This window comes from Nannospalax galili, unplaced genomic scaffold (genome assembly GCF_000622305.1).
Source record: "Nannospalax galili isolate Female #2095 unplaced genomic scaffold, S.galili_v1.0 scaffold42, whole genome shotgun sequence".
Lineage (NCBI taxonomy): Eukaryota > Metazoa > Chordata > Mammalia > Rodentia > Spalacidae > Nannospalax > Nannospalax galili.
The window spans coordinates 1,245,722-1,272,987 of record NW_008348666.1 but is presented as its reverse complement, the minus strand read 5'-3'; the positions used below and the strand labels follow the sequence as shown (position 1 = coordinate 1,272,987).

The window sequence follows — 27,266 nt, the reverse complement described above, 5'->3', positions numbered from 1 at the left end:
GTAAAGGCACTTGCTGCCAAGCCTAATGACCTGAGTTTGATGAACTCTGGGATCCACACGATGGAAAAAGAGAACTGACTCTCGAAAGTTGTCCTCTGACCTCTACACATGCTACCACCCCATGAAAAAATAATTAAGTCTCCTGCCTGCCATCCCGACAGTATTATCTTTAATCTTTCTTGTGGGCATTTATGGGATGATTTAGTTTTACCAAGTATTTAGTCACTTGAAATGCATGGCTACTTGTCAAGTGCCTTGGGATTACTGAAAATGGCATGATCTTAAATATTTAACACAATGATGATAGCCCAAGTACACGGGAGTCTGGAATCAAGGCAAATCACTATGGTAGGACACGCCTCAAGTGTGAAATATAAAGTCCTACCTCCTCATCTGTACCCTGCTTCTGCTCCCCTCCTCCATTTCCTTAGGCAAGGTATTAAGAACCCTGTGCAGAGACCACACTTTTCAACACTGGTGACGAAGAAACTCACTGGTGCAAACTGAGGCCTAAACAAACTCTTCCAGCAGAGGGAGCAGAATGGCTGCACCCAAGCCTCTGGCCTCACAACTAAAGGAGACAAGGATGAGTCAAGACTCTACATACAGTTCTATCCCCAAATCACTCAAATTCTTGTTTCTGTTGTTTTGTTTTGAGACAGGGTCTCAGAGAACCTAGGATGGACTTCAACTTCTAGTCCTTCTACTAGAATTACAGATATGTATGATCAGACCCAGCTTTACCTAATCAATTTTATTTCTGCTTTCTTCAACACCTTTGTCTGTGTGGTGCTAGGGATTGAACCCAGGTCCTCCTACATGCTAGGCAAGTACTCTACCCCTAAGCTATATACCGAACCCTCCAAGTCAACTAAAAAGAGGTTTTTAATTCTGTGTATATTTTTAGCATGCATACCACACATGAGAGTGCCCTGTCTTCCTCTATAGTGCTCTACCTTTTTTTGAGACAAGGTCTTTCACTGTACCTAGAGCTCTTTTGTTTTGGTTAGGCTGGCTGACCAACAAGCTCCCAGGGTCCACCTATCTCTGCTACGTCCTGCCCCACTCCAAGCACTGGGGTTACTGCCAACATGTTGTCATGCTTGTTTTTTACATGGTTACTGGGGATCTGAACTCAGGTTCTTATGCTTGTATATCATGCACTTTAACCACTGAGCCATCTTTCCAGCTCTCATCTAGTCAATTTGAAAGGGTGAAAATGTATTATACAATTCTACACAGAGACTGGCCTGCCAACAGTACAAATGAAGAATATGACCATTTAAAATTGCTGGTGAACCTGGCAGTAGAGTGCTTATAGGATCAGCCTCAGAAAGGAGTGAGTTCAGGCCCAGTCTCTCCTGGGTATCTGAGGGAGCACACAGAGACCTCTCAGAAGGCTAGGCCTTTAGGCTAGTCAGTGTTATGCAAGGGACAAGCAGAGCCAGGCAGAAGGGTGTGTAGGGAAGGGGTTTGTTTACTTGCTTGTTTTGGGTAGTAATAGGGATCCAACCTAGGGCCTCTACATGCTAGAAAAGTGTTCTACCACTGAGCAACAGCCCCAGAAAAGGCCAGTTTCCTTCAAACAATTGCATAGTTTCAGCTCACCTATGAACCAGAAGAAAGCACAGTTATTCTAGCCTGGATACTGGGATTCATTTAATTTTGCGCTAAGATCACCAATTCATTATGTTCCATAATCACATTGTTACAGCAGCTAAAATGACTAATTCATCATGTTCCATAACCACATTGTTAGAGCAGCTAATTTATCACTAATCACTAATTTATCAAGTTCCATAACCACATTGTTGTAGCAGCCAGGCGTGATGGCACACTCCTTCAATCCTAGCACTGGGGTGGCAGAGGCAGGCAGATCTCTGTGAGTTCAAGGCCAGCCTGGTCTACACAGCATGTTCCAGGATAGCTGGGGCTACAGGGAAACCTTCCCAGAGTCCTGAGCAATAAGAAGAAAACTATGCAAACCCTTACATGGTGCCATCACAAAAGTCACTGGTTAGCATTCTTTCTTTATAGCCCAGAACAGCTGAATCAGAAGGTTCCTCAAAAAGCCAGTCAAGCACAGGCCAGAACTCAGGGAGCACCCTGAGACTCTAAACAATGCTCCCCTAGCACAGTGAACTTGGGACTTCTGTCAGCACTCACCTAAATGAAATCATACAATATTGTTCTTTTGTGAGTGGCCTATTTCATTAGCTTATGTAAGAACTTCATTCCTTATTAAGGCTGAACACGCCTCATACATATAGGCAATATATGTTTTTTTATCCATTCCATTGAGTAATGCAAGCTGCTTTCAGTGTTTAGAATTAGGAATAAAGCTATGAATATGGACATACAAATATTTAAGTCTCTGGTTTCTATTTCCTGGGTATATACCCAGAAGTGAAATTGTTGGATCATATAGTGGGGAACTACTATACTGTTATCTATTTTGGCTGCACCTTTTTTTTTGGGGGGGGTGTCTTTTTGAAGCAGGGTCTCCCTGTAGCCCCAGCTGTCCTGGAACTCGCTATGTAGACCAGGCTGGCCTTGAGCTCACAGAGATCCGCCTGCCTCTGCCTCCCAAGTGCTGGGACTACAGGCGTGCGCCACCACACCCAGCTATATTTTTTTAAAATATATTTTATTTAATGTGTATGAATGTATTGCGTACAGGTATGTGAGTGCACCCGTGTCATGCAATGCCACGGAGGTCAGAGGAGGGCGTCAGAGTCCCCTGGAACTGGAGTTCAGGATGGATCATAGCCTCCATGTGAGTGCTGGGACTCTAACCCAGGTCCTCCACAAGAGCAGTCAGTGCTCTTAACCACTGAGCCATCTCTCCAGCCCGAGCCTTTTTTTTTAAAACAGTCATTTTGGTAGGTACAAAATATTTGCTGGCTTTTAACTGTCAAATAAATAAATAACCTAAAACAGCTTTCAAGATCTTACTGGGCATATGGGAGCACACCATTCCACAGATGGTTTGTGTTAGTCTTCTTTATGTATTACTTTATATTTAGTTATCCAGGGATTCAGTTACTAGCTTTCTGCCCACTCACTCCACCCAGACAAAAAATTACCTGAAGTTTGTCCCCAGTAGTTTAGCATTTCATTATCTCTAGTTCATGTATAAATTTGGGGGATTTTATATGTATTCTTCTCCTCAAATCACTTACAAAAACAATTAAAGCACTAATCCCTATTTACCCAAGGCTGTCACTTCTGAGATTTAGCCTATTTCAGAGGCAGGTATGACTTTTGTAACAGCACAGTATAACATTCAAAACCCCTTGCTTAGGAGACAAGGCACATATTCAACTTTCAATGATGCCATCACTCCCAAGCTGTGCACTTTTAGGCAGGTATTTGACCTCTCTAAGTTATAGTCCTTTCATCTGCAAAACTGAGAAAACATCTAAATATCTCATAGTATCATTATTAGGACTAAAGAGATAGAATTACATAAAAGAGTTGGCTATTGCCTGATACATATTAAAGAGCAAGATAATGTTAACTAATTATTATGAAAATTATACCATGAATTCAAATTCAAGAATACCAAGTAACAATTAAAATTACTTTGGGTCACCAGGTGTGGTGGCGCAATGGGCATTTGCTGGCTTTTAACTGTCAAATAAATAAATAACCTAAAACAGCTTTCAAGATCTTACTGGGCATATGGGAGCACTCTGGAGGCAGAGGCAGGCAGAGCTCTGTGAGTTCCAGGCCAGCTGGGACACTACAGGGAGACCCTGTCTCAAAAAGACAATAATAATAATAATATTTTAAAGAGACAAAAAATTGGGTCAGGAGACTATTCTTATGGTTTTACATATGGTAGTGGGGTTTTTTATTTTTATTTATTTTGGGGTTTTTTTGTTTTGTTTTTGGAGCCAGGGTCTCACATTGTAGCCTAGGCTGGCTTGGAACTCACTATGCACTCCAGGCTGGCTTCAAACTCAGGCAAGCCTTCATCCTCTATCTCCTAGAATCCTGGAATTGCAGATAAGAGCTACCATTACACCCAGCTGCGTGGTGATCTCTAATCCTCTCAACCAAATCATGCAGTTACTGTTGCTACTCTTACTAGGCAGATGAAAATACAGAAATTCCATGTAGTCTGATGGCACCCAGCCACAGGAGTTGGATCTAGGTGGGATCTGAATTCAGGTAGACTGCTCCTTACTATGCCCCAATCCAACCTGTCAAATATAACAGGGACCAGACAATGAAGATTTAATGAAACCTGCCAGATTAAATGGCAGGGTTGACAACTTTTATTTTTTACTTTTAAGACAGTCTTGTGTAGGGGCTGGAGAGATGGCTCAGCAGTAAGAACACTGGTTGTTCTTGCAGAAGACCTGGGTTCGAATCACAGAACCCACAAGGCAGCTAACAACTGTCCATAACTCCAGTTCCAGGGGATCCGACAGCCTCTTCTGTCCTCCTCAGGGATTGCATGACATGGGTGCACTTACCTACACGCAGGCAATACATGCATACATATAAGATTTTTTTAAAAAAGCCAGGCGTGGTGGCACACGCCTTTAATCCCAGCAACTCAGGAGGCAGAGGCAGGCGGATCTCTGTGAGTTCAAGGCCAGCCTGGTCTACATAGTGAGTTCCAGGACAGCTGGGGCTACAGGGAGACCATGTCTCAAAAAAACCAAAAAAAAAAAAAAAACAGCCTTGTGTAGCCCAGCCTGGCCTCAAACCTTCAAAGTAGTTGAGATGGCCTTGAACTCCTGATCTTCCTGCATCCTGTCCTCCCAAGGGCTGGGATTATGGGCATACTCAAAGACATCCAGTTTTATGTGGTGCTAGATACCAGGACTTCTTGCATGTTAGGTAAGCACTCCAACTGAGCTACAGCCCTAGCCCAATTTTTATAGGCTGAATGGAGGCTTAGTGACAGCTTCATTTGGTCCATAGGTAAGTTAGGTTGGGTCATTTGCCAAGGCACAAACTGCTCAATGGCACCCAAACAGTGGGAGAATCAAATGGCCAGTACAGGCAGGTCAGAAGATATAAGGGTTTTGCACTGATTTTGCTCCTTACAAGTAGTCAGAGGCAGAGCTAGGCCTCGTGGCATAGTCCTATCTATAACTGGAGGCTGAGAAAGTATAGAAAATTCAAGGCCTGCGTAGACTACAGATTAAGCCAGAGGTAGGATAACATCTATAGGCACTAACTTCTGCTGATACCCTGTCTTTACTTAGTACTTTCTTATGAAAGATGAATCCATTCATATCTCATTTCCCCCACCTTATCTCCAACTAGGTAAGACAACAGAAAAGTTATTCCTACTTTAAAATATTTTATTTATTATTTTTATTTTATATGTATGAATGTATTGCCTGAAGGTATATAAGCACATCTGTGTCGTGCAATGCTCACAGAGGTGAGAAGAGGGCACTGGATCCCCAGGAATTGGAGTTACAGATGGTTGTTAGCCTCCATGTAGGTTCTAGGAACCAAACCTGGGTCCTAAAGATGTTAAAAATAAGAGCTAGGCAGCCGGGCATGGTGGTGTATGCCTTTAAACCCAACACTCAGGAGGCAGAGGTAAGTGGATTTCTATGAGTACAAGGCCAGCCTGGTCTACATAAGCGAGTTCCAGTCCAGCTGGGGCTATAAGAGACTCTGTCTCAAAAAGACCATAAAAAAGAGAGCTAGTCATGGTGGCACACACCTGTAATCCCAGTTCTTGGGAGGCAGGAGGAATGAGGTAGCTAACCTGGGCTAGCTGTCTCAGGAAAAAAAAAAAAGTAAAAACTGAGTCCTGACATTCCTTGGTTCCTAGCTTAGAAAATTTGAATAGGAGCCAGGCACGGTAGCATATGCCTTTAATCCTAGCACTTGGGAGGCAGAGGGAGGTAGATGTTTGTGAGTTCAAGGCCAGCCTGGTCTACATAGTGAGTCCCAGGACAGCTGGGGCTACAAGGAAACCCTGTCTCAAAAAGACAAAAAAAAAAAAAAAAAAAAAAAAAAAAAAAGAAAAAAAAAGAAAATCTGAATACGAAGTGAATATTAAAACAGTTTTAACTGATACCTAGAGACCCATGAAATAAAAGTTTCTCCAATATCAGATGACTTGTAGCTGTGGAATTCAATATAGTTAGTTCAATCTTAACTCAGAATGACAATCCATAGACAATGTCTATAATTTTTGAGCAACAACAACAAAAGAAATCCACCACATATTCAAGTTGTTCTAGTTTGTTTCTCCATTGCTGTGACAAAATACTCTGACCAATACCAACTTGGGGAAGAAAGGGTTTAATTTTATCTTAATCTCCTGGGTCACACAGTTCATCACTGAGGGAGCCCAAAGTAGGAACTCAGGGCAGGAACCTGGAGGCAGGAGCTAGAGCACAGGGCATGGAGGAATGCTGCTTACTGGCTTGCTCCTCTGGTCCATGTTCAACCTGATTCCTTTTTTTATTAGTATTTATTATTTTTATTTTATGTGTATGAGTGTATTGCCTGCACGTATATGAGTGCACCCATGTCCTACAATGCCGAGGAAGTCAGAAGAGGGCTTTGGACTCCCTTGGAACTGGAATTAAGGACAGTTTGCAGCCGCCATGTGAGTGCTGGGAATCAAACCTGGGTCCTCTGCAAGAACAGTCAATGGTCTTAACTGCTGAGGCATCTCTCCAGCCCCACAACCTGATTTCTTATATAACATAGGCCCACCTACCCAGGGGTGGCACCACCCACAGTAAGCTGGACCCTCCCACATCAATAATCAAGAAAATATCATGAAAATGTGGTACATTTACACAATGGAGATCTATTCAGCAGTAAAGAAAAATGAAATCATGAAATTTGCAGGTGAATGGATGGATCTAGAAACTGTTATACTAAGTGAAGTAACACAGACTCAGAAAAACAAAAGACTTATGTTCTCCGTCATGTGTGGCTCCTAGCACCAAATCCTTATTAACGAGGGCATATCCTGATGTAACTGCAGGAACCACAAAAATGGGAAGGGAACTAAGGAGGTAAAGGGAAAGAAGGAACTCAAGAGAGAATAGTAGGACAGAGGCGATACTAAGGGAGAGATGTGTAAAAAGGGAGTAAAGGGGAGGGAGAGAAGGAGGGCTATACTAAGAACTATGGGAATAAAGGGGAAGAAGGAACTCAAAAGAGGTAGGACTATAGCATACAAAAATTATCAAGAGAAAAAATGGGGACACTTTAAATGCGAAGGGCACGAAGGGAGAAAAAGACAGAGAAAGACGAGACATAAATAGTGCGTAGCTAGTATAAAAAACCAGAGGGAATTGTATTAGTTCAAAAACCTACTGAAAATTTACACATACAATATATCTACATGAGTCTGTGAGTATAGCTGAAGACTACATAACAAGAAAGAGTGCCAGACAGGAGAAACCTTCCTTTGAGTTGTTGGTCAGGATAGTCCAAGAGACTCCCAAAATTACACAGGCCATTGCCACATCCCTTGATTGCACCCCGTAACTTGAAGGTAATACCCTATTTCTGAAGATAGGACATACTTCACTCCAAACAGGACTTGGAGCAATCAAGCTGGAACTGATCTAGAAGCCTCCTCCCTGAACACTTGCTTTCATAGTATCAATGAATGTTATGCAAGTTGCTAAGGGGGAAAACTAATCAACAGTCCAACCCAGCTGTAAACCCTAATAACCACAACAATGACCAGTACAGCAAACTATCTCTATTGGTGCGGTAGTTACTCTTCTATCTTGAAGGTAATCAACGGGTGCCTAATTTGACGTAAGGCCCACTCAGTGGGAGGGATCTGGGGACACAACCTTGACTTGATTACACATAGCTGGAGAGGTCATAGATCTTAGAGAAAACCCCAAAGCTGTCATATCCCTAGACAAATGTGATTTTTCTTTTTTAAAAAAAAATATTTTATTTATTAGTTTTATGTGTATGTATTGCCTGCATGTAGGTAAGTGCACCCGTGTTGTGCAATGCCCACGGAGGACAGAAGAGGCTGTCGGATCCCCTGGAACTGGAGTTAAGGACAGTTGTTAGCTGCCATGTGGATGCTGGGATTCAAACCCAGGTCTTCTGCAAGAACAGCCATCTCTCCAGCCCAACAAATGTAATTTCTTACTATGTACAAAATATGGATCCTTCAATTTCCAAACCAGTATCCCAGTCATCACCCATCAAAGTAGCTTCATTTTCAACAGACAGAGATTATTACAGAATTACACCACTGGTCACACACAGAGATTCTCTGTGAATTGCCCAAGCCTAAGTGGCACATCTAGTATGCAATCTCTACACCTAAGACTCACAGAACATAGAACAAGAGATAAAGAGAACTCTAATGCATCTTTCAAGTCTCATCAATGAAGCTCCCTCATGCAACAGAGGGCCAGGAACACAAAAAGGCCACAAATGGCCAAAACACAGAGAATAAGAGTCTGCAGAGTGTGGGTCCTTGGACAGGTCTCCTATATTGAGGTCTACCCACCCAGGGCTCAGGGACCATTGTGGAAGAGGTGGGAGAAAAATTGTAAGAGCCAGGGAGGAGGTGCATGACCTATACAGAAATGTTCCTACAGGCACTTGGGACCCTTCTCATACAAGCCTTCAGCAATGGTGTCAGCATGCACAAGACCCATGCAAACTTAGGCAGACAAAAAACAAGCACAGAACTGTGGAAAGGAACAGCGAGCCCCAATATTAGTAGAAGAATTATTGGCAGCTGATGACTGCTGGGTGAGGAAGAACTGATTTTCTTGAAGTGAGAGACTCTAAATAGGCTGACTAAACCCTGATGGATGAACTTGCTCTGAGGGACATCTGGGAACACTAACTTTACATAATGGACCTTGACACAGATGACAGAATGTATGACTTCCAGTGGTGGGGCTATGGGGGCTAGTGGAGGGTGCCAAAGGGGAAGGGAGAAGGGGCTATAAAGATGATTTTCTGTATGAAATACACAAAAATTCAATAAAAAATTTTTCAAAAATCAAGAAGATGCCCCACAGACATGGCCACAGGCCAGTCCAATGGAGTCAATTCACCAAATAAAGCTCCCTTTACCCAGGTGTGTCAAGTTGACAACTAAAGCTATCCAGCACACAAGTATTCCTTTCTCCTTCCAGTCACAGAATGGAGTTGGAAAGATACCTAAGAGGCCACTTTCTCCAATGGCCCATTTTGCCAGTGAGGAAACAGAGACACAAAAGAGGTTAAGTTCACTAGTCTAAGGGCATACCACTATTTAAAGGAAGAGAGGGATCCAAGTCCAAGATGTCTGATTCCAAGGTTCTTGCTCTTCCTAAACTGTAGTAAACACACCACTGGAGGATTCTAGACAGTGGATGACTAGTTTAATCATGTAGTTTAAGATGTATTCAAAAAAGACTAGCATCATAAAGCCCATGGCTATGCCAATACGAGGTTTCCTTTCAAATACTGTATTAGAGGGAATAAACTTGGAGGGACTTGGGAGACATTTCAGTCAGCATAGTGTTTGCCATGCAAGCGGGAAGACCTAAATTCAATCCCCAATACCCACATTAAAAAAAAAAAAAAAAGCCAAGCACAGTTGCACACACTTGTAATCCCAGCACTGGAGAGATGTAGATAGAAGGATCCCTGTCTCAAAAAATAAGGTAGAGCTAGGTACGGCAGTGGATGCCTTTATTTCCCCCACTGGGGTAGGCAGATCTCTGTGAGCTATATGCCAGTCTGGCCTACATAACAAGTTTCAGGCCAGCTGGAGTTATAGGGAGATCCTGTCTCAAAAAAGGACAACAAAAAATAGGGTGAAGAGTAATTGAAAAAGATACCCCATGTCGGCCTCTGGTCTCCATATGCCTGCACACACACACAAATAAAAAGAGCAAACTTGGGGTGGGGGGATGTGGAAGCTAAGTTACAGCACAGGTGGCATCCCTTAAATATGACAAAAATTCAAAAAGCGGGACTCAAACTTCTGAAATTTAGAAAATAAGTTACCAGCCAACTTTACTACCTCAAGAGATCTGCCTGCCTCTGTCGTCTAAGTACTGGGATTAAAAGGCACGCACCACCACCCATTGCTAAAAAAGTATACATATATGTAAATCTGCATGCTTATAATCCCAGTACTTGGAAAGTAGAGACAGGAAGATCACGAATTCAAGGTCAGCTTGGGCTTCATGAGACATTGTCTCAAAAACTTGAAAAGAAAATTGGCATGGTAGCACACACCTACACACCCAGCAGGCAGGCTGATACAAGAGAATCAAGTTTAAGGTTAGCCTGCGCTACATAAGGAGACCCTGTCTCAAAAATTGAAGGGTTTTCTAGGCATGGTGATACACAGCTATAATCCCAGCATTCCTAGCACTCAGGATATGGAGGATAGAAGTTCAAAGACAGCCTCAGTTATAAATGGAGTCTGGAAGCAAGCATGGGCTACACAAGTCAGTATCTCAAAAAAAAATGTACATATACATAACATACATGTTAACAATGGTCATCATAAGTAGGTAGGATTAGTTCTTTTTTCTTTAAATCAAGTTTCCTGCCAGGTGTGGTGGCACATGCCTTTAATCTCAGCACTCACAGGCAGAGGTGGGTGGATCTCAGTGAGGTGGAGGCCAGCCAGGTCTACATACGGAGTTCCAGGCCAGCTGGGGCTACAGGGAAACTCTGTTTCAACAACAACAACAACAACAACAACAACAACAACAACAACAACAAAAAAGCCAGGCATGGTAATGCATACCTTTAATCCCAGCACTTGGGAGGCAGAGGCAAGCAGATCTCTGTGCGTTTGAGGCCAGCCTGGTCTATATATCGAGTTCAGGTCAGCTGGGGCCACAGAGAGACCCTGTCCCAAAGACCCCCAAAAAATTTCCTATCATTCACAATATTTGTAAAAATTATGAAGCTGGAGAGATGGCTCAGCAGTTAAGAGCACTAACTGCTCTTGCAGAGGACCCAGGTTCAATTCCCAGCACCCACATGGTGGTCAACAACCATCTTTAGCTCCAGTTCCAGGGAATCTAACACCATCTTCTGACCTCTGCCAGCACTGCAGGACACAGGTACACTTATACACATGCAAGCAATATGCTTGTACACATAAAATAAAGTAATATAATAGTGCTGGGCATGATGGCACATGCCTTTAATCCCAGCACTCGGGAGGCAAAGGCAGGTGGATCCTCTGTGAGTTAGAGGCCAGCCTGGTCTACAGAGTGAGTTCCAGGCAGCTAGAGCTACAAGGAGACCCTGCCTCAAAAAGACCCCCCCCAAAAAAAAAAATAATAATAATGAATGGAGGCAGGGTGTGGTGATGCTTGCCTTTGATCTCAGTACTCCAGAGGCAGAGGCAGGCAGATCTCTGTGAATTCAAGACCAGCCTGGTTCCCATAGAGAGTTCTAGGCCAGCTGGGGCTACAGGGAGACCCTGTCTCAAAAAGACCAAAAAAAAAAAAAAATTATGGAGGTTGGGGTAGGGCTCAATGGGAGAATACTTACCTGGCATGCATGAGACTGTGGCTTCAATCCCCAACACCACAAAAAAATTAAAATAAGGGTCCACAAATTAGTGCAGCAAGTAGAAAAACGTGTGCAGACCTGATGAGCAGAGTTCAATCCTAAGATCCTACAAAGTTGCAGGAGACAGCTGTCTCCCAAGAGTCCTGACTTCCATATGCATGCCATGGCATGAGTGCCCACACTCATACACATCCACACACAAAATAAGCAATTTCAAAATAAGTGGGTGGGAGGATAATCTTTGGGGGGGGGTGTCTTTTTGAGATAGGGTCTCCCAATAGCCCCAGCTGGCCTGGAACTCACCATGTAGACCAGGCTGGCCTTGAACTCAAGAGATCTGCCTGCCTCTGCCTCCTGAGCGCTGGAACTAAAAGCATGCGTCACCATGCCGAGCTCAGGAGGATTATCTTATAACTGTCAAATTCCGATGACTTGTATGATTCAATAAGACATTCTCAATTATTAAGTATGGAATTAGTGACATGCCAAAGAACAAAAGAGATTCAAATAGAGTCAAGAGGGCACTAAAGGTTTCTCAGTGCCTAAACAATAAGGATCCATGGAGAGATTATCAAGACAGTGGCTGTGCATTCCAAGTTCTCCCAGATAACAAGCCATCTTTCCTTCCAGCCTCAACTCTTCTGACGTAGGAAAGTTAAGCTCTCCTAGTTCTTTACTCATTCTGAGCAGTTTCTGATTTTGGTTTTGTACTTAAGAATACTGCCTGCCTACAAATTCTTTGTAAAAGATAAATTAACAGGATAAAGATTCCTTTTCTCTCCTTGAACAAGTCTAAGATTGAATAACTCAGTAGCAAACATCCAAATTTCAGTTGTTTCTTGCCAGAGCCATTTACAGCAAAAGGTAATGAAGTGGTGTGTGGTGAGATGGCTCAGGACGAAAGGCATTTGTTGTACAAGCCTGGGGATCTGAGTTTGATCCCTGAACTACGTAAAGGTGGAAGGAGAGCACCAACTCCCAAGTTGTCCCTTCACTTCCAAACATGTGCTAGGACATATACATCCACACACAAGACCAATGTACACACACACACACACACACACACACACACACTAAAACAAAGAGTATTTTAATTATTTTTGCTAAACCATCAAACTTAGTCATCTATAAATAAACAAGACAATCCTCAGAGGTTCCAGTTAAGTACTGAGGCCAAGTGATACAAGTGGAATTTAGACACAAGACATGAATGGAAATTCAGAAAAGAAAGATGTACAACAAGATTTTGACAGACATCTAGATTTGCGAAGAATCCCCCTCCTAAACCTGGTGAATTGGCTCATGAATTTAATCCAACACTTAGGAGGTAGTGAAAGCAGGAGGATCATGGGTTCAAGGTCGTCATCAGCTATACAGTGAATTTGATGCCAATCTGAACTCCTTGAAACCCTGTCTTGAAGAATAGAAAAAAATTCTCTTCCTATTATTCTCGGAAGGAAACAAAGATATTCCTAAGTAAGAAATATAGCTCAGCTTGAAACTAGAGACTCCAAGATTGCCCCAACCACCCTGAAAAAATTCTCTCCTTACAGGGCACCACCAATTTAATCAAAACAGTTATGTTTAGGGACAATGAAATTACAGATAGGTTGCACTGGCAAGGTAATCCACTTAGAGTACTTAACACTTTATTTGAGCAAGTTTGTGTTTGTTCATTTGTTTGGGACAGGGGCTTGTATGAATGTAGCCCCAGATTCATGATCCTCCTACCTCAGCCTCCCAGAGCTAGGATTACTGAGTAACAGGTAAACACTACCACACTCAGCTTTGAGCCAAACTTTAATACAGAATCTCAGAACTTTTCCTATTGAGGGAACATGTCAGAAGAACGCAATTTTAATCTTAATTGCATTATATACTATTTGTGAGCTCCCTTGTTTCTTCAAATAGGTTGAGTATCCTTATGCTACTTATTTTCTTTTAGGATTACTTTGGATTTATTCAAATTTCAGGATATTTGCATATATAAAATGAGGTATAAAGCATAGCATCAAACTCTAAACACAAAATTCATTTGTTTCACAAACAGCTTTTTTTTGGGGGGGGGTCTTTTTGATACAGGGTCTCCCTGTAGCCCCAGCTGTCCTGGAACTCGCTATGTGGACCAGGCTGGCCTCAAACTCAGAGATCGGCCTACCTCAGGCTACCGAGTGCTGGGAATTAAAGGTGTGCACCACCGTGCCCAGCACATACATCTTAAATGCATGCCCTGTAGGTAATTTCATATAATATTTTCAGTGCATCTATCTTTTTTTTAAAGGCAGGGTTTCACTATTTAGCCTTGGCTGGCCTGGAACTCACAATGAAGACTAGGCTGGAGTCCAATTTGTAGACAATCCTCATACCTTTGCCCTTTGAGTGATAGAATTATAGGTGCATGTCCACAACAGGTTTCTTTTTCTTTCTAATGAAAAGTCAAGGAGAAGCAAATGGCTAACCAACTATTCTGCTGCTCAGGCTCTGTCTGGTACCTTCAAAGTGGCAGCTCTGGGCCAACAAGATGGCCCAGTGGGTAAAGGCCCCTGCTGCCAAGACTGATGACCTGAGTTCAACCTCCAGGACCCACATAGTAGAAAAGAATTGACTCCCTCAAGCTGTCCTCTAACTTCCACATATACACCACAGTGCACACACACAAACAAAATAATAAAAATATAAACAAAATAAAAACAAAATGAAGTGACAGCTGAAGCCTTATATGGGAAAACGGTGAGTTCTGGTGCCAGGGGCAGATAAATGATAAACATAAAGAATTAAGAAGCTCACTGGTTAGTTAGGCTGGAGTACGCAGAGAAGCAGAAACAAGGAGACACTGCCTCAACAAGGTGGAGAGACATGACTCCTGAAAGTTGTCCTCTGACTTGCACACTTGCACACATTTCACACACACACACACACACACACACAATAATAATAATAATAATAATAATAATAATAATAATGTTTTTAAAGCCTAGGACATTGGTTTACCAGAGAACTCAGATGACTATACACGGGTAACCATAAAATTTATCCTCAGACCAAAAGCAGAGCTCTGTGAGTTCAAGATCAATCTATTCTACATAGCAAATTCCAGGCCAGTCAGGGCTATAGTGAGACCCTATATCAAACAAACAAATAGAATGAAAGAAGCTAGGTATGGGAGCAAATACCAGTCATCCATCTATCAGTAGTAGGAGGTGGAGACAGAGGTATCCTGAAGCTGAGGCCAGCTTGGGCATAATGTAATCCTATCAAAAAGGAAAAAAAAAAAAAAAAAGAGGGCAAGCAGCATGAGGTATAGTGGTGCATACCTGTAATCCCAACACTGAAGCTGAGGTAGACCAACATGAGTTCAAGGAAACCTGAACTACATTGCAAGTAGGCTAGCCAGGACCACAGAACAAAACCCTGTCTCAAAAATCCAAGTTTTTTAATTTAAAGAGGAAAAAAAAATTATACCAGGATAACAGGGAAATTAAGATAGATAGTATCCTTATCTATTAAGGACACAAAGGCAGTAAGACAAGCAAGGGACCTTGAGTTACCCTCACCCTTATTAATCTCACCTAACCTTATTACACAGGAGCCCCAGAAAGGCAGACGGAGAGATGGGACTTGGCCTTCCTGCCAAAATTATCTCTACTAGCTGGATATATTAAAAACATCTGTTTTCAGCCAGGTGTGGTGGCTCATGCCTTTAATCCCAGCTCTAGGGAGGCAGAGGCAGGCAGATCTCTGTGAGTTCAAGGCCAGCCTGGTCTACATAGTGAGTTCCAAGCCACCTAGAGCTAGAGGGAGACCGTGTCTCAAAAAGACCAGAAAAAAAAAAATCTGTTTTCCTCATGTACCATTTCTGACTCCTACATACCCTAATCCTCAACAACATAACTTTGATTTTTATTTATTTTTGTGTGTGTGGTATTGGGCCTCAACACATGCTAGACAAGCATGCTACCTACCACTAAGCTTCATTCCTCCCTACTAAACTTTCTATTTTTAAATTGGCCCTAGTCAGAAAATTCTACCTGAGACCATGGTCTTGAACTCCAGTAAATACCAGCTCTATACCTGAAAGGAAAATGATAGAATCTATCGTATTCAATAGTACAAGGAGCAAAGAGTAAAGTGGCAAGGGAAGTACAAACATGAAGGCATAGGGAAATCTGATTGCCAAAGTGACAACTAAACTGTGAAGTCTTTCCCTACAAAGACCTGACACGGTGGGTAGATGACTCAGTTGGAAAAGTGCTTGCCACACAAATATGAGGACCTGAGTTCTAATCCCCAGTACCATGTAAAAAGCCAGGTGCACTAAGCATACGTTTATAAGCTCAGTGCTGGGGAGACAGAGACAGAAGAATCCCTGGAGCTTATTGGCCAGACAGTCTAGCCAAAGCAGGGAGCTCCAGGTTCAGTGTGAGACTGTGTATCAAAAGGTAAGGTTAGAGCCAGGCATGGTAGCCCATGCCTTTAATCCCAGCACTTGGGAGGCAGAGGCAGATGGATCATCTCTGAGTTCAAGGCCTGGTCCACATAGTGAGTTCCAGGTCAGCTGGGACTACAGGGAGACCCTCTCTCAAAAACAACAACAAAAAAGTAAGATGCCGGGACTGGAGAGATGGCTCAGCAGTTAAGAGCACTTGCTGCTTTTGCAGAGGACCTGGGTTCAGTTCCCAGCACCTGTAACTCCAGTTCCAGGGGTCCCAATACTGTCTTCTTGTCTTCTTCACAGGCACCTGCACCCATGAGGTGCACAAAGAGACAAGAAGGCATATATACATGAACATAAATATAATTTAAAAAAAAAAAAAAAAAAAAAGGGTGAAGCCAGGCGTGGTGGCGCACACCGTTAATCCTAGCACTAGGCAAAGGCAGGCGGATCTCTGTGAGTTCAAGGCCAGCCTGGTCTACATAGTGAGTTCCAGGACAGCTGGAGTTACAGGGAGAGCCTGTCTCAAAAAGACCAAAAAAAAAAAAAAATTTAAAAAAATAAAAATAAAAGATAAAAAGCGGGACTGGAGAGATGGCTCAGCGGTTAAGAACACTTCTTGCAGAAGACCCAGGTTCAAATCCCATCACCTACATGGCAGCTAACAACTGTGCATAACTCCAGTTCCGGCAGATCCGACAGCCTCTTTTGTCCTCTGTGGGCATTGTATGACATGGGTGCACTTACTTACATGCAAACAATACATGCATACACATAAAATAAAAATAATAAAATATTTTTTAAAAAAGGTGAAAAGCAACCGAGGAAGATACCCAATGTCAACCTCTGTTCTCCATAAACCATTTTCTCTTTCTTACACATATATACACACAGAGAAACTTGACTGATATAAAGAACAAATGAGTCAACAACACACACACAAACACACAAACACACACACACACCCAAATGAGTCCAAGACCAAAACCTGCAGAGTAAACCTCCCTGCTTACCTAATCAATAATTGACCCTGGAAATAAAATGCTTTCTTTTTTAACAGGAGCAAATTAAAGTTGCTGGTGACAGAAGTAAATTTTATGGCAAAAACATTTTCTTCAAGTCCATTAAAGTTGAACAGGTTTATCATCTAGAGTCAAGATACCTGTTATGTCTTACCATCACTCTCTAGGCAAACAAGCCTGTGTTATTTCTTTACATCTTCCAAAAAGCACTTAAATCACCTAAGCCTTAGGCACAAATAGTTTCTCCCCATATATAATCATATGAGGGTAAAAAAACAACCCTATTCTATTGGCTGAAATTCAGCAAATAATTCAACCAATCAGCATACTTTGTACAGGTTTCAAACTCAAATTACAAGTTCAGTAACTACTATTTCTTGGTACCTTTAGCTGGCTACTGGATAAGGGGAACCAACTCAATAACCAGAGTCTACTACTCCTAACTGAAGTACGAGTTTAATCAGTAATAGAATGCATAGTTAGCCTATAAGAAGCCTTGAGTTCAATCCCTAGCACCAGAAAATAACAATCATGATCAGTGAATACATGCTTGAACTATGCTTACATTTTCCCTTCTCTGTGGTGGTTGGCCAGGATATATAACTGAGGACTACTGCTCTCCTTAGGAAGTCTTTGCTGTTATGTTTTTTTTTCTGTCTTGCATTAGGCCTGTAATCCCATCATTTGGGAGGCTGAAACAGGAGACTGCTGAAGAGTTCAAGGACAGTCTGGAAAACAGTGAATTCCAGCCCTACATACCAAAACTGTTTTTAACCTCTATCCACAAAATGTTACATATTCAAGAAAACCAAGTCAAAGATCCTTTGATAAATACTGAACTCTAAAAAAAAACAAAAACAGTTTTGGGGCTGGAGTGATGGCTCAGCAGTTAAGAACAATGGTTGTTCTTGCAGAAGACCCAGGTTTGAATCCCAACACCCACATGGCAGCTAACAACTGTCCATAACTCCAGTCCCAGAGGATCCGACAGCCTCTTCTGACCTCCGAGGAGGGCACTGCATGACATGGGTGCACTTACCCACATGCAGGCGCTACACACATACACATAAAAATAATAAGGCTGGGCATGGTGGTGCACGCCTTTAGTCCCAGCACTTGGGAGGCAGAGGCAAGCGGATCTTTGTGAGTTCAAGGCCAGCCTGGTCTACATAGTGAGTTCAGGTCAGCTGGGACTACAGGGAGTCCCTGTCTCAAAAAGACAAAATAATAATAATAATAAATAAAATTTTTAAAAGTTTTTACGTTATTTATTTTGTGGGTATATTGGGTGAGTACATGCTACAATGCACATGTAGAGATGAGAGGACAGCCAATGGGAATCTGTTCTCTCCTATTATTATGTAGGTTCCAGATATTGAACTGAGGTCATTAGGCTTGGTAGCAGGCACCTTAACTGGCTGAGCTATCTCACCAGCTCAAAGACAACTTCTGACCTGTTAAAAATGTCTAAAGCTGATCATGGTGGTATAGACCTTTGATCCCAGCACTTGGGAAGTAGAGGCAGGCTGATCTTGGTGAGTTCCAGGACAGTATGGACTGTATCATGAGTTCAAGGTCAGTCATGATATAAGACCCTAAAGCTGGGAGAGTGTATGTTGCCACATACCTATAATCTGAGCACTCAGAAGGCAGAGGCAGGAAAATCACGGCAAGATATATTCTTCAAAGCCATCAAGAGCATTTTCTATATGTTAATACAAACAAAATAAAAATTAATCATCTATTAAAGCATCATGAAGCAGAGGGGAAAATTTAGGTGGGCCACACACTGCTACAAATGAAAAGTAAGCACTTCTAAAATGACAGCTTTTTGAGAGTATAATTTATATATCTGACTCATCATCCTTGTTTCAAGAGCTCCCATCATACAAACAGTATGAACTCAAAAAATGTTGAACTCAGACCACAGAATAAAACTTAACACCTTCATAGGATTAACAGGAATGGCTGATAGAAGGAATGGCTCTAGAATCCAAGTATACCTGTAATCCTGGAATTTAGGAGGCTGAGTTCAAGGTCAGTCAGGGCTACATAGTGAGTTCAAGGTCATTCTGGGGCCAAATGAGACCCTGGACTGTTAAACTGGAAGTTGTGATGCATACCTTTAATCCCAGCTTTCAGGGGGCAGAGGCTGGCAGCTCTCAGTAAGTTCCAGGTCAGCCTGGTTTATACAGTGAGCTCCAGACTGGGGCTACAGGGAGACTGTCTCAAAAAAACAAAACAAAACAAAAGAATAGACTACTCAATCACTATATATGTAATGACAGCTTTTCAAAAGCAGAAATATGCCTATCACTGGTCATATTTATACCAGTAACTAACCACTGGACCAAGAAATTCATTCCAATTAAACATATGAGCAGTTTTACTCAGATTTTATACTTGACAAACACTGTAACTATACATAAAGTGTTTTTACACTAATTTATTTACAAAAATTAATTCCATCAAATGTGATGTAACTAGTGGTTGGGCAATAGGAAATAACCATTAATTAACAGATCAAATTACACATACAGTTATAATCATTGCTATTACTTGGTACTGCCTTTAATCCCAGCACTGGAGAGGCAGAGACAGGAAGATCTCTGTGAGTTCAAGGAGACTTGCTCTCAAAAAGATTGAAAAAAAAAAAAGAAAACCCTCTTTGAGACCAGGTGTGGTGGCACATACTTTTAATCCCAGCACTTAGGAGGGAGGAGGCAGGCAGACCTCTGTGACTTCCAGGCTAGTCTAGTCTGTATAGAGAGTTCCAAGCCAGGGCTGCAAAGTGAAACTGTTTCAAAAAAAGAAAAACAAAACAAAACAAAACAAAACCGCCCCCCCCAAAAAAACACAGCCATCATAAGCTTCACCACAGTACTGTTATCAAAAAGTGTATTTTCTTTTTTTGCAACATATTCTCATTATGTAGTCCAGGCTAGCCTTGAACTCTTAAAGAGATCTGCCTGCCTCTGCTTCCTGAGTGCTGAGAGATTAAAGGTATGTGCCATCGAGCTGGCCTCACATAGCATTTCTAACAGTTCACCTCATGGAAATCTTTCTGAACTTGTAGAGTGTCATATGTAATGTTAGATGTTGGTACCAAACTCCTGAAAGCTTCTTGTGAGGTTCAAATGAAACAGATGGAGCAGCATTAGGACCTCTAGCATACCAGAAGGGCTCAGCCCTTGTGTTATCTCATTCAATCCTCATCACAACCCCACAAGTTATTGTTGACCTTACTACAAAGATAAGGAAAGAGAGACAGAAGATAAGTGACTTACTAAAAGCAACCAAGCTAGCAAAAGTTTATACTATCAATCTCTACATAATTATGGAGTCCCATAATAATCAATGAGCTTGGAGTTCTGTGTAAAATGAAACAGACTAAAATAACTATCTTCCTTTATAAAATACTATGACCAAACAACAAAATGCCTCTCCCCAGTCCCAATTCTTAATTAAAACTTTCTAACAGAATAGTTGCTGAAACAGCATATCTATTTGAAAAGCTTCTGAAAGTACTTTTCTTAGCACTTAGTCATAAGCACCAGAACAAGATCATAATCTCTCATTGTAATTCAAAATTTCCTATGTATGAGCTATTCAACTGCCAGCTCTGAAGGTTCCAATGTCTCAGACTCAATGGAAGGGAAATAACAGCAACTTTTCATTCCAAAGAGCTGAATTTTTTTAACTTCTAGGATTCTGTTTTCATAAACTTTTACATTTATGAGACATAAGTAATTTTATAATCTGTAAGTCAGATACTACTTTATGATTGGTCTTCCAAACAAACAAATCTCAAAAAAAAAAAATGTTCATTTTGGGAGCCAATGAGATGGTTCAGTGAGTAAAATGCTTGCAGCGCAAGCCTAACAACCTGAGTTGGTATCCCTGAAACACATGTAAAAAAGCCAGACAAAATTTGTCCTCGGACCTCCACATGAGTGCCATGGCACATGTGTCCTCACACACAAATGTGTACATACACAAAAATAAGTACTTGTAAAAAGATGTTTATGTTCCTAACGAAAAAGGCAAAGCTATAAAAGACCCCACAGTAGGAAAAAGGAAAAACTGATGAGGTAGTCAAGACAATATAAAGTACATCCTAGAACTAGGAATATACCTCAGTTGCCTAGCACTTGCTAACAGGCATAAGACTCTGAGTTCAAGTCCTACAACCGCAAATAAACAAACTACACTAAAATGCATCCAGAGAGCAAACAGGTAGGATGTCCCCTACATAAGCGTAACTTTAACCTCTTTCAAAAAAAAAAAATTTTTTTTTGTCTTTTTGAGACAGGGTCTCCCTGTAGCCCCAGCTGTCCTGGAACTCACTATGTAGACCAGGCTGGCCTTAAAGGCGTGTACCACCACACCCAGCAAATTTTTTTTTTATATTTCATTTTATTATTATTTTATGTGTACAAGTGTGTTGCCTGCATGTGTGTAAGTGCACCCGTGTCATGCAATACCTCAGGAAGTTAGAAGAAGGCATCAGATTCCTTGGAACTAGAGTTACAGACAGTTGGTAGCTACCATGTAAGTGCTAGGAAATGAACCCAGGTCCTCCGGAAGAGCAGGCAGTGTTCTTAACCACTGAACCATCTCTCCAGCCCCCCAACTCTAACTTCCTTAATATTAAGATCTCTGAAGAGACATATACTAGTCAGGCACAGATGCCTTCCCTGCACTAGGGAAGCAGAGGCAGGTGGATCTCTGTGAGTTTAAGGCCAGTCAGTGATATATAACCCTGTCTCAAAAACAAAACAAAAAAAGAAACATACTGTTTACTCATCCTTTGAAGGACTAATGCATATATATATATATATACACACACATATACACACACTAAGAAGAAACTAGTCATCAAGCATAAACTGAACTTACAAAAAGGTTCACTTAAAGTTTATAAAGCACTTTTATTTTCAGGGAAGGACCAATGTAACCCAGGCTGGCCTCAAACGCACTGTGTTGCCAAGGATAACTTTGAACTTGTGATTCTCTTGCTTAGAGGTGGCTCCCAAGTGCTAGAATTACTATGCCACTATGCCAGGTATGTGGTGCTGGGGATGGATGGAGCCCAGGGCTTTGTTCCTTTTAGGCAAGTCCTCTGTTAACTGAATTACAACCTAGCCCAGCACTTTTATGCACAGGAATTCATTGACCACTCACTAACATCTGTCAGGTAGTTAGGGCAACCTATTACCCTCATTTTATGAATGAAGAATGAAGTAATTTACCTAAATTCACACACTCTGTGACTCTTAGAACTTCCAGCTCAAATTACATGGCATCACATCCCAGGTGCTTTCCACACCACATTGCCTCGTCACAAAGTCTTAAAACTAGCCAGGCTTGTAACCTCAGCACTTTGGAGGCTAATGCATAAGGCTTAAGTTTAAAACTGGCCTGGGATATAAAGTGAAACTACTTCAAAAACAGGGCTGAGGTTGTAGCTCAGTGGCAGAGCACCTCCCTAGTGTGCCCAGGCCTTGAAGTCAATCCATACACCAGCACCGAAGCAGAAGCAGCAGCAGCAACAGAGTCTTAACAAGCATACTGTCTGCTCAATTTGCACAGGTCTATTACCAACGGTGTAACAAATGGTAACTATAAGTGACACTATATAAGCCCCAAAAGTTAAGAAACAAACTTGGGTTTCATTCTGAGATGCTTGTACTCTGTTCAGCTCTCACAAGAACTCCTTGTGTAGGCCATGGTATTCCCATTGTACAGATCAAGAAAATAGCACAGAGAGGTTTAGTAACTTGACTAAGGTCTCATGTAAGTGGCCTACCAATGATTTTAACATGTCCACTATATCACACTGTTTTGTATAGTATTACAGTGATACCATTTTCTGGTCAACAATAAATTAGAAAAATACTTCTTACATTAAAATATTTAAAATTTCCTTAATATCAATGGTAGTGACACGCATACATAAATGTAATCCTAGCACTGGGGAGGTGGAAGAAGAGGATTGGAGTTCAAGGGGTATGTGTGTATATCCCACACTGGAAGAATTGACCAGAGGGCCTTGCATACTAGGCCAGTCATTCAACAACTGTAGAGCTAAGTTACATCCCTAGCCTCTTTTTTTTTCCCCCTTAACACAGGCTCTTGCTAAATTGCCCACACTGACCACTTTCAGTCTCCCAAGTGGCTGGAATTACAGGCTACCATGGCCAGTTTTCATAATTTAAAGTGTCAAACTGTTCTCTTACTTGCTGTTCTAGCAGACATCCTTTCTTGTCCTGAGTTTCTCATGTTTACTCTTAATTTCTGCAAGCTTCATTGTACCTTTGAAGAGAGGCTAGCTGATGGGACAGAAAAGTGATCTATCCTTAACTGATAATACTTTATATGGCCACAGGAATCATACAAATATGTTTACCCTAAGTCATCTAATTCTATCAAATCATATGTTAAGAAATGTGAGCCTGCTCAATTAGTAAATGCAAACAATTAACGATGTACAGTCCATCAGTAGAATTGCCATTCTCTAAGGACTTCTACCTCCAGAAAAGACTCAAAAACAAAATGCACAAAAGAAATCATACTACAATGCAAGAGTCTGCTATTCCACCAGACTACTGCGAATACTATTGTGGTTTACTGCAGTTAGCTGCATTAGCCTCAAAATAGTATATGCTTCTCTGAACTGGGCGTGGTGGTGCACGCCTTTAAACTCAGCACTCAGGAGGCAGAGGCAGGTGGATCTCTGTGGGTTCAAGGCCAGCCTGATATACATAGTGAGTTACAGGCCAGTTGGAACTACAGGGAGACCCTGCCTCAAAAAAGACAAAAAAAAAAAAAAAAGTATGTGTTTCTCTGTTCAAGTGTTAATTGTTAATAATGAGACAGTAATGGATAAGAAAGAATATATAAAGGGCTGATGCACTCGTGCTTATAACTCCAAACCTGTGAAGTGGAAGCAGGAGAGGATCAGGAACTCAAGCTCATCCTTTGCTACAAAGTGGGCTGGAGATGAGCCTGAGCTATGAGACCCTGGTCTCAATAAACCAAAGGAAAAAATGTAAATAACTACGAATAGTTTTAAACTTTGGAAGATCACTTAAGAACTTTTCAGGGGAAAAACTTTAACTAGCTTTAACAAGTTAAAGTGCATTATGACTCCCAAAGGGGGCTTCTGTGTCAAAGCTAGAGGGGCCGATGGAAATGCCTGCTGGAAGGACAAGAACAAGAGCAGGAATAGATAAAAAGGAAACAGGAAGAACTGTGCTAAAAGGGTGTAGGGGGAGGGGGGAGGAGAAATGGGCTGGAACCCAGGAAGTACTTACTACTGGAGATGGGTAAAACTCAGGCCTAGAAAAAGAAATAAATACCTAAAACTGGAGCCTGCCCTATGAAAATGACCCTCATCTTCTACAGTATAAATTTAATCTAAGAGCCTGACATGGTGGCTCACACCTATAATCCCAGCACTCTGGAGATTGAGGTATGATTGCTTAGTGCTGGAAGCCAGCCTGGGCTTCAGAGTTATTTCCAAATTAACTCTTCAGAGTTATTACCAAAAAATAAATAAACAGCAAGGCATGGTGGCACATGCCTTTAATCCCAGCACTGGGGAGGCAGTTCCAGGCCAGCTTGGTCTACATAATGAGTTCCAAGCTGGGGCTTCAGGGAGACCCTGTCTAAAAGACCAAAAAATTAATTAATTAATTAATTATAAATAAATAAATAGGCACTAGAAGCCCAGTACTTGGGGGACAGAGCAGCAGGATCAAGAGTTCAAGATCATCCTCAGCTATATACTGAGTTCTGGCCAGCCTGGGCTACACAAGACTCAAAAAAAATAAAATAAAAATAAAAAAATAAAAGAAAGGCACCCGCCAAGACTAGGGAAAATGGGGTTCACCTAAGTTACAGAGGAAGGCATGAGCAAGGCAGTGTCTCAAAAAATATGCATACACATACACTAAGACCTTCAAGGCAAGGAGAGGCAAGTTTTGGGTACAGATCAGGGGTAAAATTCGAGCTAAGGCCCTTCTGGTGCTTTTTAAAAAGTATTTATCAACTCTGTGTCTTGTCTAAGATCAAGTGTAAAATGTATTCACTTGAATGAATTTTACCTATGCACATGTTTCAGGTTTATTTTTAAAGTGTGTTAAACTGGGCAACTTGTGAGCAGTTATGATTAATGAGTTCAAGTGTAAGAGTATCCTCATAGTCCCTCATTCATTAGGTAAAGCTGACTGCCTAGGAACATCTCCGTTGTAATATCTCAATCTCAGAAGACAGAATACTACTGACACAGAAGCAGCAGTAGGAGAAAAACTAGGAGCGCCTTTAAAAGTGCTCCTTGAAATGTTTTAGTTAAAATTCTATTTGTGGTGTGCAGAAAGTTGACTTTTTTTTTTTTTTTGAAGGATCTGCCTTGAAGTGGAATATCAAGTTTCTTCGGGGGGATATTAGCTCACCCAAACTGTAGTCAGAAAACAATCGGGTGGAAAGTCGGCAAGTTCTAGAGAAATCCCAGGTTTATCGTGAAATAATCACAGATGTCTTATCTCTGCTCCCCTCAAACTAGACTACATACATGGTGTCTCTTCCGCCTGTTACTTGCAAAGACAAATGCTTTGCCAGATCACCGAAGTTTCTGGCGAGCTGCCCGCTGACGTAAATTAGCCTTTCAGGGATCTACCTGGGTGAAGTTAAGCGCCTCGTCCGGGGCTGGGCTCCCCCTCCATCCCTCGCAAAGTAGGAAGAGGGCCGAAGGAGCAGAAGAGGCGAGTGGGAACGCCCGGTCTCTTCTGGGCCCTTCTCCGCCGAGCCGGGTTTCGGGGAGCCGCCCCTTCCCCAGCGAACGTCCGACCCCACCCGTGCTCACCCGAAGCTGCGAGCACCCCCGACCGCGGCACACAAACTCCGCGGGGGGGGGGGGGCAGCAGGCGCCGCAGTCCTCTCGGGCCAAGCCTCCCCGGGAGCAATAGGCCATCGATTCAGCTGCCTGTCGCTAGGAGCCCCGGGAGAGCAAGGCCTACAACGCCGGGCCAGAGCCCCGGCCTCGATTTCGCCACTTTCACCACCCCCGAGCAGGGGGTGGGAGGGACCCTGGAGGCAAACAGGCCCAATAGGGCCCGAGTGGGGGGCGGGGGGGGGAGAGACGAGCAGACCACCTGCAACAGGAACCGCGGAAAAAGAGGGTGCGGACGTCGGCCCCCGCCAACAAGTCTCTCGGGGGTCGTCGGCACCTCTCAACGTCTCGAGTTGCGCATTCAAGTTCAGGCTGGTGTGTCTCGATCTCCAGAGCCCTCACCGCGCTCGGAACCATTAATAAAAACAAGACGCGGAAGAGGCCACCACGGCTTGAAGGGAGATGGAGCTGGGCCCGCAGAGCCCGGGGGAAGGGCGCCTCACCGCGACCCGCCAGCCGGTCACCACCCTCCGGACCCCGCCGGCCCTGGGCGTTGGGCCCTGTCACCCGCCGGCCCCAAGGCCCCTTTTCTCCACCGCACCGAGGACGGCGGCTAGAGCTTCCCCTGGCGTCGGGCCCGCCTCGGCCTCCTCCCCCTGCGAAGCCCCCAAATGCCCCCAGCACCTTTTAAACTCCGCGGAGGAAGAGTTTGCCATCCAACTTAGTCAAGCTGTAACCTCGCCCCCCTCCCGGACCCACACTCGCAGGCTAGTCATCTGGAGAGACCGCTCAGCACTTGGGATAAAGCGAATTAAGGACCTGTCAACCATTTTAGGTCTTTTTTTAATAGAAGACATCCTCTCCTTCCCCTCCTTTCCTCCCTCCCTTCCTCCCCCTGCAAGGGTTTTAATTTCACACCCAATCTTCCCACCGCGGTGGGAACGGAAGGCAGGCGGGGGGGGGGAAGAAGGGGACGGGAAGGGGAAGGAAGGGGGTTGATTTACCTGAGACCAGCCACTGGCCTCCATTGTTGGAGAATTCAATGGCATTGACACAGCCGAAGTGGCCGAGGAGGTCCTTCTTGTAGAGGTTTCTGCAGCCCCGCAGGCGTCTCCTCTGAAAGTCCTGAGTGAGCAGGGGGTCCCCATGCAAGCCCCGCTGGGACAAGAAGCCCACCACTGACCTCATGCTGCCCCCCAGGCCAGCTTTCCTCTTCATGCTGGAACCGCCGCCACCGCCGCTCGCGCCGCCGCCCCTCCCTCGGCCGCACGCCCGGCCGCCGTCCCCTCCCGGCCCTCCCCGTGCGCGGCGAGCCCCAGGCGTCTTTAACCAGCCATGGCAGACGGAGCGAGGTGTGCAGACGGTCGGTGGCGTTGGCGGCTCGCTCGCGGCCCCGGCC

The 27,266-nt window shown here is 43.1% G+C and overlaps 1 protein-coding gene across 2 annotated transcripts in view; it reads right to left on the bottom strand.

Moving 5' to 3' along the window:
* Window positions 1-27,233, bottom strand: part of Dcaf5 (DDB1 and CUL4 associated factor 5) — a 106,860-nt gene extending 79,627 nt beyond the window's left edge. Inside the window, exon 1 of one of the 2 annotated variants that reach the window (XM_008845948.2) lies at window positions 26,872-27,233. In XM_008845948.2, coding sequence (XP_008844170.1) covers window positions 26,872-27,085 — 214 coding nt within the window. In that variant the 5' untranslated portion in view covers window positions 27,086-27,233. The remainder of the gene's footprint in view (window positions 1-26,871) is intronic. The other variant, XM_029569793.1, reaches the window with a different exon arrangement.
* Between the last annotated feature and the right edge of the window lie 33 nt (window positions 27,234-27,266).